This window comes from Chenopodium album, chromosome 8, assembly GCF_948465745.1.
Source record: "Chenopodium album chromosome 8, dcCheAlbu1.1, whole genome shotgun sequence".
In the NCBI taxonomy this organism is placed as follows: domain Eukaryota; kingdom Viridiplantae; phylum Streptophyta; class Magnoliopsida; order Caryophyllales; family Amaranthaceae; genus Chenopodium; species Chenopodium album.
In genome coordinates this window covers 22,236,661-22,250,906 of record NC_137841.1, presented here as the reverse complement: position 1 = coordinate 22,250,906, position 14,246 = coordinate 22,236,661, and the positions used below count along the sequence as shown (strand labels likewise).

At 37.0% G+C, this 14,246-nt stretch overlaps 1 protein-coding gene across 1 annotated transcript; it reads right to left on the bottom strand.

Annotated features, from left to right (window-relative positions):
* Positions 1-11,786: 11,786 nt before the first annotated feature.
* Positions 11,787-13,976, bottom strand: LOC145642821 (uncharacterized). Its single transcript, XM_081693986.1, has 2 exons — positions 13,484-13,976; positions 11,787-13,162 (listed from the first exon to the last, which is right to left on the bottom strand). The coding sequence occupies exons 1-2, from the start codon at positions 13,974-13,976 to the stop codon at positions 11,787-11,789; spliced, it is 1,869 nt and encodes a 622-aa protein (XP_081550112.1).
* Positions 13,977-14,246: the final 270 nt, after the last annotated feature.

Sequence of the window (14,246 nt, the reverse complement as noted above, 5' to 3'; positions counted from 1 at the left end):
ATATGGTTGGAAAGCTCTTTAAAAGTTCTATTACTTGAGCTAAAGAACTGGAACTGATTCTGGTCGTAATGGTTCTTTCATAGGCCATCTTTGGGACGTGGTAAGTAATTCCTTACTCTTGAACATCCTCTACATAAACTCTTAATTCATTAGGTCTTTAAGCTCACTTTAAGAAATAAATCATTCTAAAAAATATGCTTTAGGCAGACACATGAATGTATTGACCTTTCATATTTAAAATGCATTAGAAAGAGATGCAATGCAAAATGCAATTACCCCCCTCTTTTGTAACCTATCACCTCACCAATAGGCTTGGCTTTCTAATGTGGATTAATGAAAGATTTAGGGCTAATTTAGCACCTAATATCATCATTTCCCCTATTGGTAACATCACATGGAAACAAACATATTAGTTAGCATAATAATAATAATTAAGGAAATTATGAAAAGATTGAAGAAAATACCTTGAGCTAGATGTAGCAATTTTTGGATAACCCCTTTGGTTTAACAAGGATGAAAATATGATCACTCCTTAGTTAAAATGAAATTAATGAGTCTAAGTAATTTTTTTTTGGAGTTTTGATATATTAAAGAAACTAAAGCAAAATGAAGCTAATGAACTCTTTTTTTTTTATTTTTTTTTTATTAGAGAAAATAAACTTGAAAAATAAAGCTAAACTTAAGAAATAAACTTGTTTTTTTTTTTTTTTTTTTTTTTTTTGGTTTTAAGATAGAATAGGAATACTTAAGCAATTAAACTAATATTTTTAACAAAGATAATAACAACAATACTTGAACTTGAAATATTTTTGTTTTTTGTTTATAGGAATTAAAGATAATAACAATACTTAAATAAAAATAGCAACTTAATTATAAGATGCTTTTTAATAAGCTAATAACTTAATAATAAAGCTAAATTAGAGAGATTTTAACTAAAACAAAGATTAGAAGAGAAATTTTTAGAGAGAATTTTTAGAGAGAGAAGTTGTAAGAATTTTTTGATGTGTTTAAAACTTGAGAATTAGGGGGGTAATTATAGGAAAATAAAGGGGTTAATTTGTAAATAAAAGAAAGCAAATAAGTTAAAATTCAAGGATTACTTTGGTAAATATCAAGATTTTGGTAATAATGAGAATCTTGATATTAAATTCTCTTGTTTTACATGTAACAAACTTGCTAATCTGTTTTGCAACGCTTAAACTGATAACATAAAGAAACCGCAATAAAATCAACTCTAATATTCACATAATAAAAAGGTTCTAAAATGCCAAAAATATATATATGACCAAGTCGTGTCATAACTCAAACAAAAAAAAAAAAAAATAATACTCACATGGTATACAATAAAAGAGTGCCTAAATTTAATTAGTCACTATTATACTCACCAAGGTGTTAAAAAAAACACTTACAATAAAAAGTCAGCTCTGAGATGTCAGCTCTAAAGATACACAAAGACATTAGGTTACAATACTAATAGGGTTGGACAAAATATCTCAGAGTTAGTAAAAAAAGTAAAAAGAGAAATAACCCCTGCCCTTATTAGATAGTACATATAAATTTACCCAAGAACATCTGAACATACGACAAAACCTTATACATACGAGCATTTCAAATAATAACCCTTACTAAAAAAAGTAGATCATATAAAATCATAAGATTGACATGGTCAACGTGAAAATACATCATACAATATTAAGCCATACAACATAAATTTAAGGTGGTCAAGAGTAAAATATATTCCCTTGACCGGATGACCTTAAAAAAAAAAGGTGAACTCTTATCTTACTTTACTCTACTAAAACACAAATTTATATTTATCATAGTCATAAAAAAAAAGACAAAAGATACAAAACTAGATCAAAACAACAGAAAAACAAGTAAAACGGAAGCCATACTCACGTCGGCAAAGTAAATTATCATAACAGAAATTACTTTTTGGAATAGTGCCAAATAGTGTTTCGAATAGTAAAATACAATACATGACGCGTATGAAATCCAGCTTTTCTAATTAGCGTCAGATAAATATCGATACAATTGATCCAAATTGAAATTTATTGGATACAATATCAACCGCAGGGGATAAAAAAAAAGTAATGTTAATTCACTATTGACAATTGCCTATCAAAACTGACGAAAAAATACACAAACTAGACTGAGGAAACAAATCAGAAGAAAAAAAAAAAAGAACAAAACAACAAAGAAAAAAAAAGCGTGAATGTCAGAACGGGATAAGAATTCTCATAAAGGCAAAAATATCATTGAAACATGATCCCATTTTTTAGCTGCAAATACTATTCGCCTAACAATCATACGTACAATTATTCCTTCCATACATATCCCTCTTTACTCTCATCCATACAACACTCAATTATCCTTAGATAAAAAATTGATGGGTTTGGTCCGAACTTATATTTATCGGATCAAATATTAACCGCGGGACAAAAAGACAAAGACATTATAACAAGCGTACATAAAAGGAGGTCCCTTTAGCACTACAACATATAGTACCCATTTAGGTGTGGGAATGTTTGTCATTTCCCTATATTGGTCGGACATGAGTCTTTAGAGTAGTGGACTTTATAGCTTATGTAAACTGGTCATATAATAGGGTAGTGCACAAATCACAAAAAGTTACTAGATTTACTAAAAAAAGTACTCTAACAGTCTAAGTGAACATATTGACATACTTACTATACTCTAAAGGGTTAAACGATACTTGCTTATAAGGAAAATGACATATTCCCCTGGCGAAAAAAAAAAAATTTGTACTTTATACTATACGATTATTATACATATACGTACAAAAATACGGTTTAAAATACTTACTTTTTACTATAAAAAGGAATTACCCTTATCCAAAATCTCCACTCACCACTTAATTCTTATCTTCTTCCATCTTCCTCCTTACCCGAAAAAATCAAACAAAAACCACCATTAAACTCAACCACCATGTTTCAAGAAAACCAGGAAGATCAGCCTGTCTTCACCTTTGAGGAAGACATGAGGATGATAAGGATGTATTTCATGTACATTGTGGGGCTAGTGGTCCTCCTAATGGCTGTATTAATTTACTTGTTAATCCATAAGTAAAAACCCGAAAATTACTTCGGTGGAGCAGGGTAGAAATGCATGTAGTGTCAGTTGTACTTCAATATTTTGTAATTTAGTAGTTTAGAAGTACAAATCATAACATGTATTTTGGGAATTATGAATAAAAATCATTATTATTACTCGTTTTCTTTGTTTTAAATAATAAAACGAGCGTCATTAAGTTTATAAAAATAATTAGCAAAATAATAATAATTATTTGCAAAGAAAACGATAACTATAATAATAAAAGATAATTAATAATGATAACTACAAAGGTAAGATCAAAATTTGGTGTCTACAGATTGCCCCACATTGATTGAGTTTAAATAAAACGATAATCAATGTTTGAGAAAAGACACAAAATTTTGATGTATGTTAAAAAAAAGAGAAATCTTAATTGATCTTCATTTAAACATTGGCCTGGGCTTAAAAAAAACATTGGCCTGAGTGCAGTTGAAAAATTGGCTACAAAATAGAGTGAAATTCTCACTCAATTGCAACACAAATGTTGGCTTGGGTGCAGTTGAAAAACTGGCTGAAAGATAGAGTGAAATTCTCACTCAATTGCAACAAAAATGTTGGCTTAGGTGCAGTTGAAAAACTGGCTGAAAAATAGAGTGAAATTCTCACTTAGTTGCAACACAAATGTTGGCTTGGGTGTAGTTGAAAAACTGGTTTAACCTTACAGAAGATTAAAACTCCGATTTGCACGAGCTTGAAGAAAAAATAACAATCATTCTTGAAAGAAAAAAAAACACAGTTTATGGATTTCGAATGCAAAAACAGCAGGTGGTTTGTACTGAGTTTTCGGAAAAGTAAACTCCTTCGGCCTTTTCTCCCTGGCTCTATTACCACCACCACCCCTATAAAAAAAAAGGGTTGTATTCATTCCTTTCTACACCAAATCAACTCCCTTCTTCTTCTTTCAAGCTTCTCAAGTGTTATTTATTCACTCAAATTTCTAAGAAAAAATGAATGCCATGTTTCAAGAATTCAATGAAATCAGTGGAGCTAGAAAGCTCTAGCTAAAAGGGGTGGTAGGAAATATTTCTCCACCTCGCCTTTCCCCTTATACAAGTGTCTTCACCAGAACCATCACCCCTCTCCTAGTTATTCAACCTCGGTATGATATGATTCATGTTGCTGTTGAATTTTGGGATGAAGAACACCATGTTTTTCGTTTTGGAGAGACGGAAATGACTCCTCTTCTAGAAGAAGTGGAGGGTTTACTAGGTCTTTATAAAGAAGGCCGTGTGATTACACTTGCTGACCCAAGGGCAACCAATGCGGCCATGAGGGATTTGCTAGGCATACCATTAAATATGGAAAGCAATTATCGCCTGCTTGACAGCTTAATGTTAGAGAATTTCCTTGAAAGCTTCTCTTTATATCATTGGGAATCTGCCAACAATGAGGATTTCAAAAGGTGCCAAGAGAGAGCTTGCATCCTTTTATTGCTCGGCCTTGTTTTGCTCAAAGAATCATTATTTTCCTGTCATGTTCGTTGCCTTTCTTTGCTGTCACAGATTGAGTCAGGGAACCGTTTAGGGCCTCTTATCCTAGGGGAACTTATGATGGGGCTTGACCATCTGAAACAAAATCCAGGTGGTTTTGTTAAAGGGTGCCCAATTGTGCTTCAACTTTGGTTATGTGAGAAATTCAAGCTGTCTAGACCACCTTTTCGAACTCCTTACCAAACTCGACATATTCGGGAGAGAGGCTTTTTTCCTATATTTCGTCAATGTTGCAATCATGGTGGATGGGTAGACATCTTTGCCGTAGCTGATGTGGAATGGATCATTTCATTTCTCAACATAAATTCCATAACAATTAGCACTAGCAGGCGCAGAGGTGTTCAACTTCCAAGATTGTGTCGCGTCACATTCTATCTTCCTTGGAGATGCTTGAGACAAGCAGGCCAACTCCAACGACTCCTAGAGCTCCATGAGCTCCCAGTGGTACCTTGTACCACTTATGAAATTGGTAGTGTGGAAGCTCTTAGGGCGTCATCCCGTGTATGGCAATTTGCACGAATGCTTCCAGCACTTTCAGTCCTCGAAGATGATGTTCCAACCGCGTCCTATACAACATGGTTGTTGGAGGACCTCGAGGGTGATGCTTGAATAAATCCTTAGAGGGATTTCGTTATTTGTACTTCATAATTTGTATTTTGTGTTTCCCTTGCTTATGTATTTTCAATTCCAAAAGAAGAAATCGTATCCGAAGGCATTGGTCTCTTGGGTATGGTGTATGTGGTTGTTGTTTCCATGTTTAAAAATGGATGTAATCTCGCCAAAAACTGAGAGAGTTTGTGTTATGATCAAATAATAATAATAAAAAAAAATGTTTGTTGTAATCATATTTTGTTAAGTATTGCCTTGATCATGATCTTTTAATAATAATGAATATTTCTACATGACTCTTAAGCATGCAATGCAAACATGAATGAAATCTAAACTTTAACATGATACACATGACTATCTAGAGCTAGTAGGAGATTCACATTTTTTTTTTTTTTTGCGAATCCCATAAATACAACACCGTACTAATCAAGCATAATACTTTTTTAACTGATCATGGTTGGTGAAATGAACAAATTCATTTCCATCAAGATCCATCAATTTTACTGCTCCTGCTGGTGTAAGATGTTTGACCAGGAAGGGACCAGACCAGTTGGGCTTGAACTTTCCACGTGGATCATGAATCGGTGCTCGATTTTCCTTAAGTACCAAATCTCCCACTTGGATATTCCTTTCCCTGACCTTTTTATTAAAAGCCCGAGCAATGCGTGTTTGATAAATTTGAATGTTGTGAAGGGCTTGTAACCTTCGTTCACTTGCCAAAGAAAGTTCATCATATCGTTCTTTAAACCATTGTTCTTCAGATATCTCGCTTTCATTCATTACGCGAAGCGATTGAATCTCCGTTTCGATTGGAAGAAGCGGATCCATTCCATATACCAAAGAATATGGAGTAGTCCTAGTTGGTGTTCGAATGGAAATTCTGTATCCCCAAAGTGCGTAGGGAAGTTTATCGGGCCATTCTCGAGCCCTATCTGTCATCTTGGCGATTATTGTCTTGATGGTTTTGTTAGCTGCTTCAACAGCTCCATTGGTTTAAGGATGATATGGTGATGATTGGTGATGTCTGATTTTGTACTTCTCAAGGGTTTCTTTGAGATGGCCTTCGAATTGCGAACCAATGTCGGAAATAATTTCAAAAGGTACCCCATACCGACATATAATGTTATTGATTACAAATTTTGAAACTTGTTTTTCCCCTAGTTTCGAATATGATTATGCCTCCACCCATTTCGAAAAATAATCGACAGCAACCAATATATATTGATGCCCGTTCGAAGCTTTCGGATGTATTTGCCCAATGATATCTATGCCCCAGCTGGAAAAAGGCCATGGAGAAGTAAAATTATTCAAGCTAACTGGCGGCATATGATTAGGTTTGCAAATAGCTGACATCTTTTGCATGTTCGTACGAAATGGATGCAATCACTTTCCAAAGTGGTTCAATAATACCCTGCTCGCAGAATCTTCCGAGCAAGCATTCGTCCATTCATGTGAGGCCCACATTCTCCCCCATGTACCTCTTCCATGATCCTTTGTGTTTGCTCCCCATCGATGCATAATTGCAAATTTCCATCGAAACTCTTATGCTACAACAAACCTTTCAGTATTGTGAAATGAGAAGCTAGCCTTCGAATAGCCAATTGATCCTTCCTGTGACTTCCTTCAGGATATTCTCCATTGATTAAATACTTCTTAACCTCAGTATACCAAGCATCCTCATCATCTTCTTGGGTTAATAAAGCAATTGTTGGTTTAAAATTAACCACTGGAATTTCCTTTTCTACAATTGTTACCGACTGTACCTTCACATCATCGTCTCAAGTTAAATTTACCGCCAGATTTGCCAAAGCATCGGTGAAACTGTTTTTTTCGCGAGGGAGATGTTTGAACTCTATTTCTTCAAAGAATGGGATAAATTGTTGAAGATACTCCGTGTACATTTGCAACCTTTCGTCCCGAACTTTCCAATGCTCCAATAGTCTGGGAAATTATGAGATAAGAATCACCGTATATTGTGAGATTTTTTGCACCAGCTGCTAATGCCGATTTGATTCCATAGATGCAGGCTTCATATTCAGCCGTGTTATTCGTCGTTGGGAAACTAAGCTTCACAGCGAAAGGAATATGTACTCCATAAGGATCGATCAATAATACCCCTGCACCATTTCCCCTTCTATTTGAGGCTCCATCGAAATACATCTTCCATTGTGACGTACTAAGACAGAAAATATGTTCATCTGGAAAATCATCATCAAATTCATTACCCGATATAGGTCCATCAGCCAAAGCTTCAGATATAGCCCTCCCTTTGACAGACTTTTGATTCACGCACTGAATGTCAAATTCTGACAATATCGCATGCCACCTTGCTATTCTTTCACTCAAGATTGGCTTCTCAAAAATGTACTTGATTGGATCTAACCTCGAAACCAGATAAGTAGTATGTGCTTGCAAATAATGTCGAAGCTTCTTTGTCGCGTAAATAAGGGCAATGCAAGCTCTTTCTAAAGGAGTGTATCTAGTTTCATACTCAAGGAACTTTTTACTGTGGTAGTAGATAGCTATTTCCTTCCTTGTACCCTCTTGGTATTGTGCCAAAAGAGCTCCCATGGCTGTTTCCGTAATAGTAAGGTATAATATCAAGGCCTGCCCTGGTTTCGGCGGCATTAAAACCGGAGGATTTGAGAGGTATTCTTTCATTAAATCAAATGAGGCTTGACATTCGTCATTCCATTTTGTAGGAACATTTTTCTTAAGTAACTTGAATATAGGTTCACACCGGGTTGTCAATTGCGATATGAACCTACTAATATATTGAATTTTACCAAGAAATCCCCGAATCTCCTTTTCCGTCCTTGGCGGGGAAAGCTCTTGTATGGCCTTTACCTTGTTAGAATCAACCTTAATTCTGTCTTGACTTACGACGAAGCCTAGAAGTATTCCCGAAGTTACTCCAAATACACATTTATGAGGATTCAATCTCAGATTGTATTTCCTAATTCTATCGAAGAATGATTTTAAAGCATCAAGGTGCGTCTCACGATCATGACTTATGACAATCATGTCATCAACATAAACCTCCACAATATCGTGGATGAGGTCATGCAAAATCGTCGTTGCAGCCCGTTGATAGGTTGCCCCAGCATTCTTTAATCCAAAGGGCATTGCTCTATAACAAAAGGTTCCCCATGGGGTAATAAAAGAAGTTTTGGACATGTCCTCTTCTGACATAAGTACCTGATTATATCCCGAGAATCCGTCCATGAATGAGAACATGGTGTGTCTAGCAGTGTTATCAACCAGAACATCAATGTGGGGCAAAGGAAAATAGTCTTTTGGTGATGCTGAATTTAAATCCCTAAAATCAAAGCACACTCTGACCCTTCCATCTTTTTGGGCACTACCACCACATTCTCCAGCCATTCCGGATGCTTAATTGGTTTGATGAAGTTGGCATCAAGCTGCTTTTGAATTTCCTCCTTAACTTTGAGACTAACTTTCGGTTTCATTCTACGAAGCTTTTGTTGCTTTGGCTTGCTATCGGGATAAAGTGGTATACGATGTTCAGCAATGCTACGATCGACACCAGGCATATCAGCATAAGACCATGCAAACACATCCACATATTCTTTAAGTAAAATAATAAATGCATGTTGTTCATCGAGGGAAAGGGAGGATCCTATCTTGACTTCTTTTACATCATTATCCGTACCTATGTTTACAGTTATAGACTCTTCCATGGGTGTTACACATGATTTACGTTCATTGAAAAGTTCATTATTAGAAAATGCTTCATGATCAAGATCAATTTCTTGTACGCAAATATGTTTACAAGTAATTTTATCGATATCTTCATGATATGGGATATCAGGAAATGTATGGATAGATGATTGGCTAGATGATGAGCTATCGGTTTCATAACCGTCTGAGATAGAGGATTGAAAAGGATATAGTTTAGGGAAAAAAGGGAATTGTTCTCGAGTTTCGGATCGGATATTGTTTTCAACTTCTGTTTTTATTGGAGTAATAAGCGTAATGGGATCCAATCGGACTTCATAATTAGAAATTGATGAAAACAAGCCTCTTAGAACTCCTTGCTTTAGATGGTCAGCCCAATCAAAATCTTTCTTAAATACTGGTTTCTTATCAAACCATTTCTTAATAAATTCTTCATTCCTTGCTTCTGCAAAGAAAATTTCTAACCCAGGGAGAATTTTCTCTTTATCCAAGTCATACCAAGGTTCAGGAAACTCATAAAATGGCTCAGTGTCATTTTGCAACACAAATTGCCCATTCAAAGTGAGAAAATTCTTTTTCATAACCTTAGAACCCATGTTCTCATTGAAGCCCAAACCATGACGATTTCGCTTATCGATTATTGGGATTGGGTGCCTCATGCCTTCAGCGTTTCGTCCTAAACCAGCTCCTAGAACATAACCCATTTTCAACATCAATTGAAGTCCTCTAGTAAGTGTTTGGGGTATTGGATCTTGGATTTCTTGAATGGAATCCGAGGGTAGAGTAGATTTTCGAGTTTGGTTGGTCATTGGTTGGCAAAGGATACCTAAACATTACATACCGAAGATTAGGATTTCCTCCTTTTTTAAAAAAAAATAATTATAAAAAAAAAGTAAACGATAAATGCAAAAATGCATGCGGAAAAATAAAAGATTTTGGTAAAAATTTAAAGGACGTCTATTAAGTTAGATAAGTTAGTGGGGTGTTCATTCCCAAAAAAAAAACTTTTTAATTATTTCGGGTCGCGCCATAAGGCTGCCTACGTATCTCCAGATAGATTTTTTTGTATTTTCACATTTTTCTTCTCTCTTTTTTTGGAGAATCAGACCCGTCGTAGTTCAAAATGGAAGGAGGTTTTTTTTTTTTTTTTTGAAACAGCTGCACTCGATCAGAGTTGCCTACGTACCCCAATAACAATGTGCGTGCAAGTACAATTTTGTGTATGATCATGAAATAGTGCTTTAGGGGATCAAGCTGTACGTAGTTCTTTGTACCAAAAGAAAACATAAAGAGGAAAAAAAAATGCTTGGTTTACAGTGCTCATACTACCCCTTTTATTGATCCTTCTTGATGGAGGGTAAGATAGAGGTCACCATGTCGTTGTAGATGCTTCCTTTCCCATGTATATATTCCTCAGGCTTCAAGGTTTTCAACAATATTTCTCGTAGTCCGAGTAGTGACGAGCAATCAAAAGAGTGAGATCATCTTCGTGTGTCCAAAGGGAAAGGGATTTTATGGACACATTCTGATTCGGGCAGGAAATTCCAGTTGTGCGCTTTATACACCAACAGAGGGCGTGACATTCGTTAGTATCATGGCCATGTAACTGATGATATTGACAATATTTGTTGAGATTTGGTCCAAGAGGATCAGCTCCTGCTCGACGAGGTAGTGGCTTGATACGACCTTCTTTGAGTAGTTGAAGGAACATATTAGCTTGAGAGGCCTGTGGCTGTGCCGGGCTTGTCTCTCGTACGCTAGACTGAGGATGGGCCGGAGTGATGATCCCACGATCAATAAGATCCTGGATTGCACATTTAAGGTCGTAACAAGTATCGGTTCTATGCCCATATAGATGACAATAACTGCAATAGTGTCTCATATCGGTCCCATGTGGTGGTAATGAATACACATAGATTTTTGCCCGAAGAAACCCTTTTTGCTCAAACGATCGTACACCACACTCAATGGTTCGTCGATTCGAGTGAATATCCTCCTGTTAGCTCTTTCACCTTGAGGGTGCACCTTAGGCCTTCTTTCCTGTAGTCGATAGGCATCAATTTCGTAACCATGTCTCTCCATGTGCGAGAGATCGGCGTATTTGATGGAGACCATATGTTGATAATAAAAATCATTTAACTTTCTTAGCAATATCAACATAAACTCCCGATCAGTTATGGGAAAACGAAGTCGAGCCCGAATGTAAGAACATCTTGAAAAGAGATGTGAAAATGATTCCCGGTCACTTTGCTCCATATTCACTAGCTTCAGTTTTTCGGTGTCAGTCTGTCGAAATTCAAATGCCCAGTCACTGAATGCTTGAGCTATTTCTCCCCAAGAGCCTTTACTTGTTACCCTTGAGGTATAATACCAGGATAACGCGGGTCCACCCAGTATTCTATTAAACAACATAGGAAAATGTTCTTCTGGAACATTTAAAGGGTATAAGGTGTTCACAAAGTTGTATAAATGGAGAATAGGATCTCCCAACCCATTGAACTTCTCAAACTGAGGAAGATTAAGATAACGATCTACATGCCTGTAGTTAGGGAAAAGAATCAACTCCTCCGGGTATACCAACCTTCTATAACACTAGACATCAAAATCCAAATCAAAATCCTCGGCCCTAGACCTCTTCCGAGATCCCTCATCATGTTTAAAGGAATTACTTGTCCAAGATTCTCCTCTAAAACAAGGATCGCTGTCTTTTGGAGTTTTAGGCTCCTCTTCTACCCCATCTTCATTGCACTAGTTTGTTCCATCTCTAGCTCCTTAGAGATTAACCTCAGAATCATTGTCATTTTCTTGAAGCTCTTCTTCTGGATCTTCCTCAGTTTCTTCTTTCGGATCTTCCTCAGTTTCTTCGTCTTCCTCTCAATCCTCTTCCGGATCTTCCTCCGTTTCTTCTTCTTCTTTCCATGAGCTACTTGAATCAAATCCAATATTATGAATAGTGAATCCGTCTAATCGACTACCCTCTTCTTCATCTAAATGGAGCACTGATTTTCTAACACTAGAAACATTCATAACTTCTGGATTACTCACAAGTGTCACTGCACCATGATCTGTGAGCAGCTTCACCTTTTGGTGTAAGGTAGAGGCTACCGCCTTATTCTCATGAAGCCAAGGTCTACCGAGCAAAAGGTTAAAGCACGCTTCAATATCAATTACCACAAATTCAACATTTCTAGCCACTGGTCCATATTCCAAAAGTAACTCAATTGACCCCAAAACGTCCCTTTTGGCATTGTCATAAGCCCTAACAACCTGTCTTGAAGGTGTCAAATCTTCTTTTTGATAACCGAGCTTCATCATAACTCGATAAGGACATACGTTGATGGAAGAACCATTGTCAATAAGTACCCGGGGTATTGTCCACCCATGACATTTCACAGTTAAGTGCAAAGAGTTGTTATGGTTGACACTTTCTGGGAGATCATCGTCGGTAAACATTAAAGTGCGGTCGGCTCCATGAATAAGTCCTACCATCTGATCCGGTGTTATGGATGCATCAATTGAAACTTCATTGAGATGTCTCAGAACAGCGGCCCGATGAGGTTGAGAATGAGTCAGTAACTTCCATATAGAAACATTTGCATTAACCTCCTTCATGCGCTTAATAGCATCATCTTCTTCCTTATTCACCTCTACTAATTCCCTGTCTTTTTGTTTCCTTCTCAGAGCTTCCACAGGGTTCTCATCTTCAAGATATGAAGGTTTAAAATGACGACCTACACGAGTCAAATGGGCCACATGTAGATCTTCATCATCACTAAGATCATCAAGATAGATCGGACATTGAAAATTACTAGGGGTACTAAGGTGTGCCCCAACATTTTTCTCAGCTATTGACAACAACGAGAGAGCATCCTCTTCATCATCTATTAGGAAAAATGCCCCATCATATCTTATAGTGGCACAGACATCGGAGAACGAATCTCTATTGAAGATGACATCAAAACCTTTGCATGGCACAAGCTTGACCTTTTTCTTAGTGGAGTGATCATACACAACACACACATAATTCCCGTATAATGGCATCTCATACATTTGAGGAGTATTTTGAACAATTAGTAATGTTGGATCAATCTGGTTATTGGTAGTGGATATGGTGTTTATAGAGACAGAAGGCTTATGATTGGGGAGAGGATTATTAGTGATGCTTGGTTGTGTATTTTTAAATTTATCAGAGGGTGCCCCAACTGAAAGCCTTCCTCCATCTACTAGATCTTGAATACGGTGCTTGAATGCTGTGCAATTTTCAATGTCATGCCCAGGCCCTTGATGGAATTCACAGTGTTGGTTTGGGTTGTAACTGGGAGGAGGGTTTCTTGGGGGTGGCCTTGGGTTTAAAGGTTGAACAAGGTTGGCCTTTTTTAGTTTGGAGAAAGCTTGAGCATAGGTCAAGTTCAAAGGAGAAAAATTCCTCTGCGGCCTGAGTTGGAATGCTGGTGCGGTGCCGATATTGTGTATCAAGTTTGTTGGTTTTAAGGGTATTTAGACGTTGTTATTGGTTTTCCTATTCCCCCCAAAATTAGGATTGTAAGAGGTGTTACTGCTGCTCCCTTCACCTTTTTGATATCTCCCTTTTTTTATGGCATCCTCTACCAAAGTTCCTGTTGATATGAGGGCTTTAAATGACGGAAAATACTGGAAAGCCATTCGTCCTTGATATACGGGAAGAAGATTCTTCACTATCATCTGTAATTGTTCTTCCTCGTTCGGCCTATTCACCATCTTTGCAGCCTTGTTTCTCCATCTAGTAATGAAGGCGGAAAACGTCTCATTAGGATTTTGTGCAGTTGTCTCCAAATCCCTCCTTGTTACATCGATCTCTTCATTATATTTGTATTGGCTAGAAAATTCTCGCACAATATCGGCCCACGAAGTTTTCTTTGAATTTTCCAGATTAAGAAACCAATGAGCGGCAGCCCCATCTAAATATTGCTGGAACAATTGCGCCATTAAAGGTTCATTAACACTCCAAGGACTCATAGCCCCTATGTATAATTTTATGAAATTGGTGGGACTTCCTGTACCATCACATCTCGTGAGATTCGGCATCTTAAACCCAGGTGGCAGTCATGCTTTCGGAAATAAGGTGAGACCATGAATATCTAACCAAGGTTCTGCTTTGGTCATACCCTTCAGTACTTCCTTGAGCCTGAGAATATCTTCCTCAATTTTGGTAGGAGCTTCTCTATCACCATTTCAATCATCCAAATGCAATGGTGAAGCTACCTCTGAATCATGGTGCGGAGGAGGAGCACTTGCACTCTATCTTAACAAACTCTGTATTGTTTGTTCCATAGTATCTTAACGATCAAGGATAGC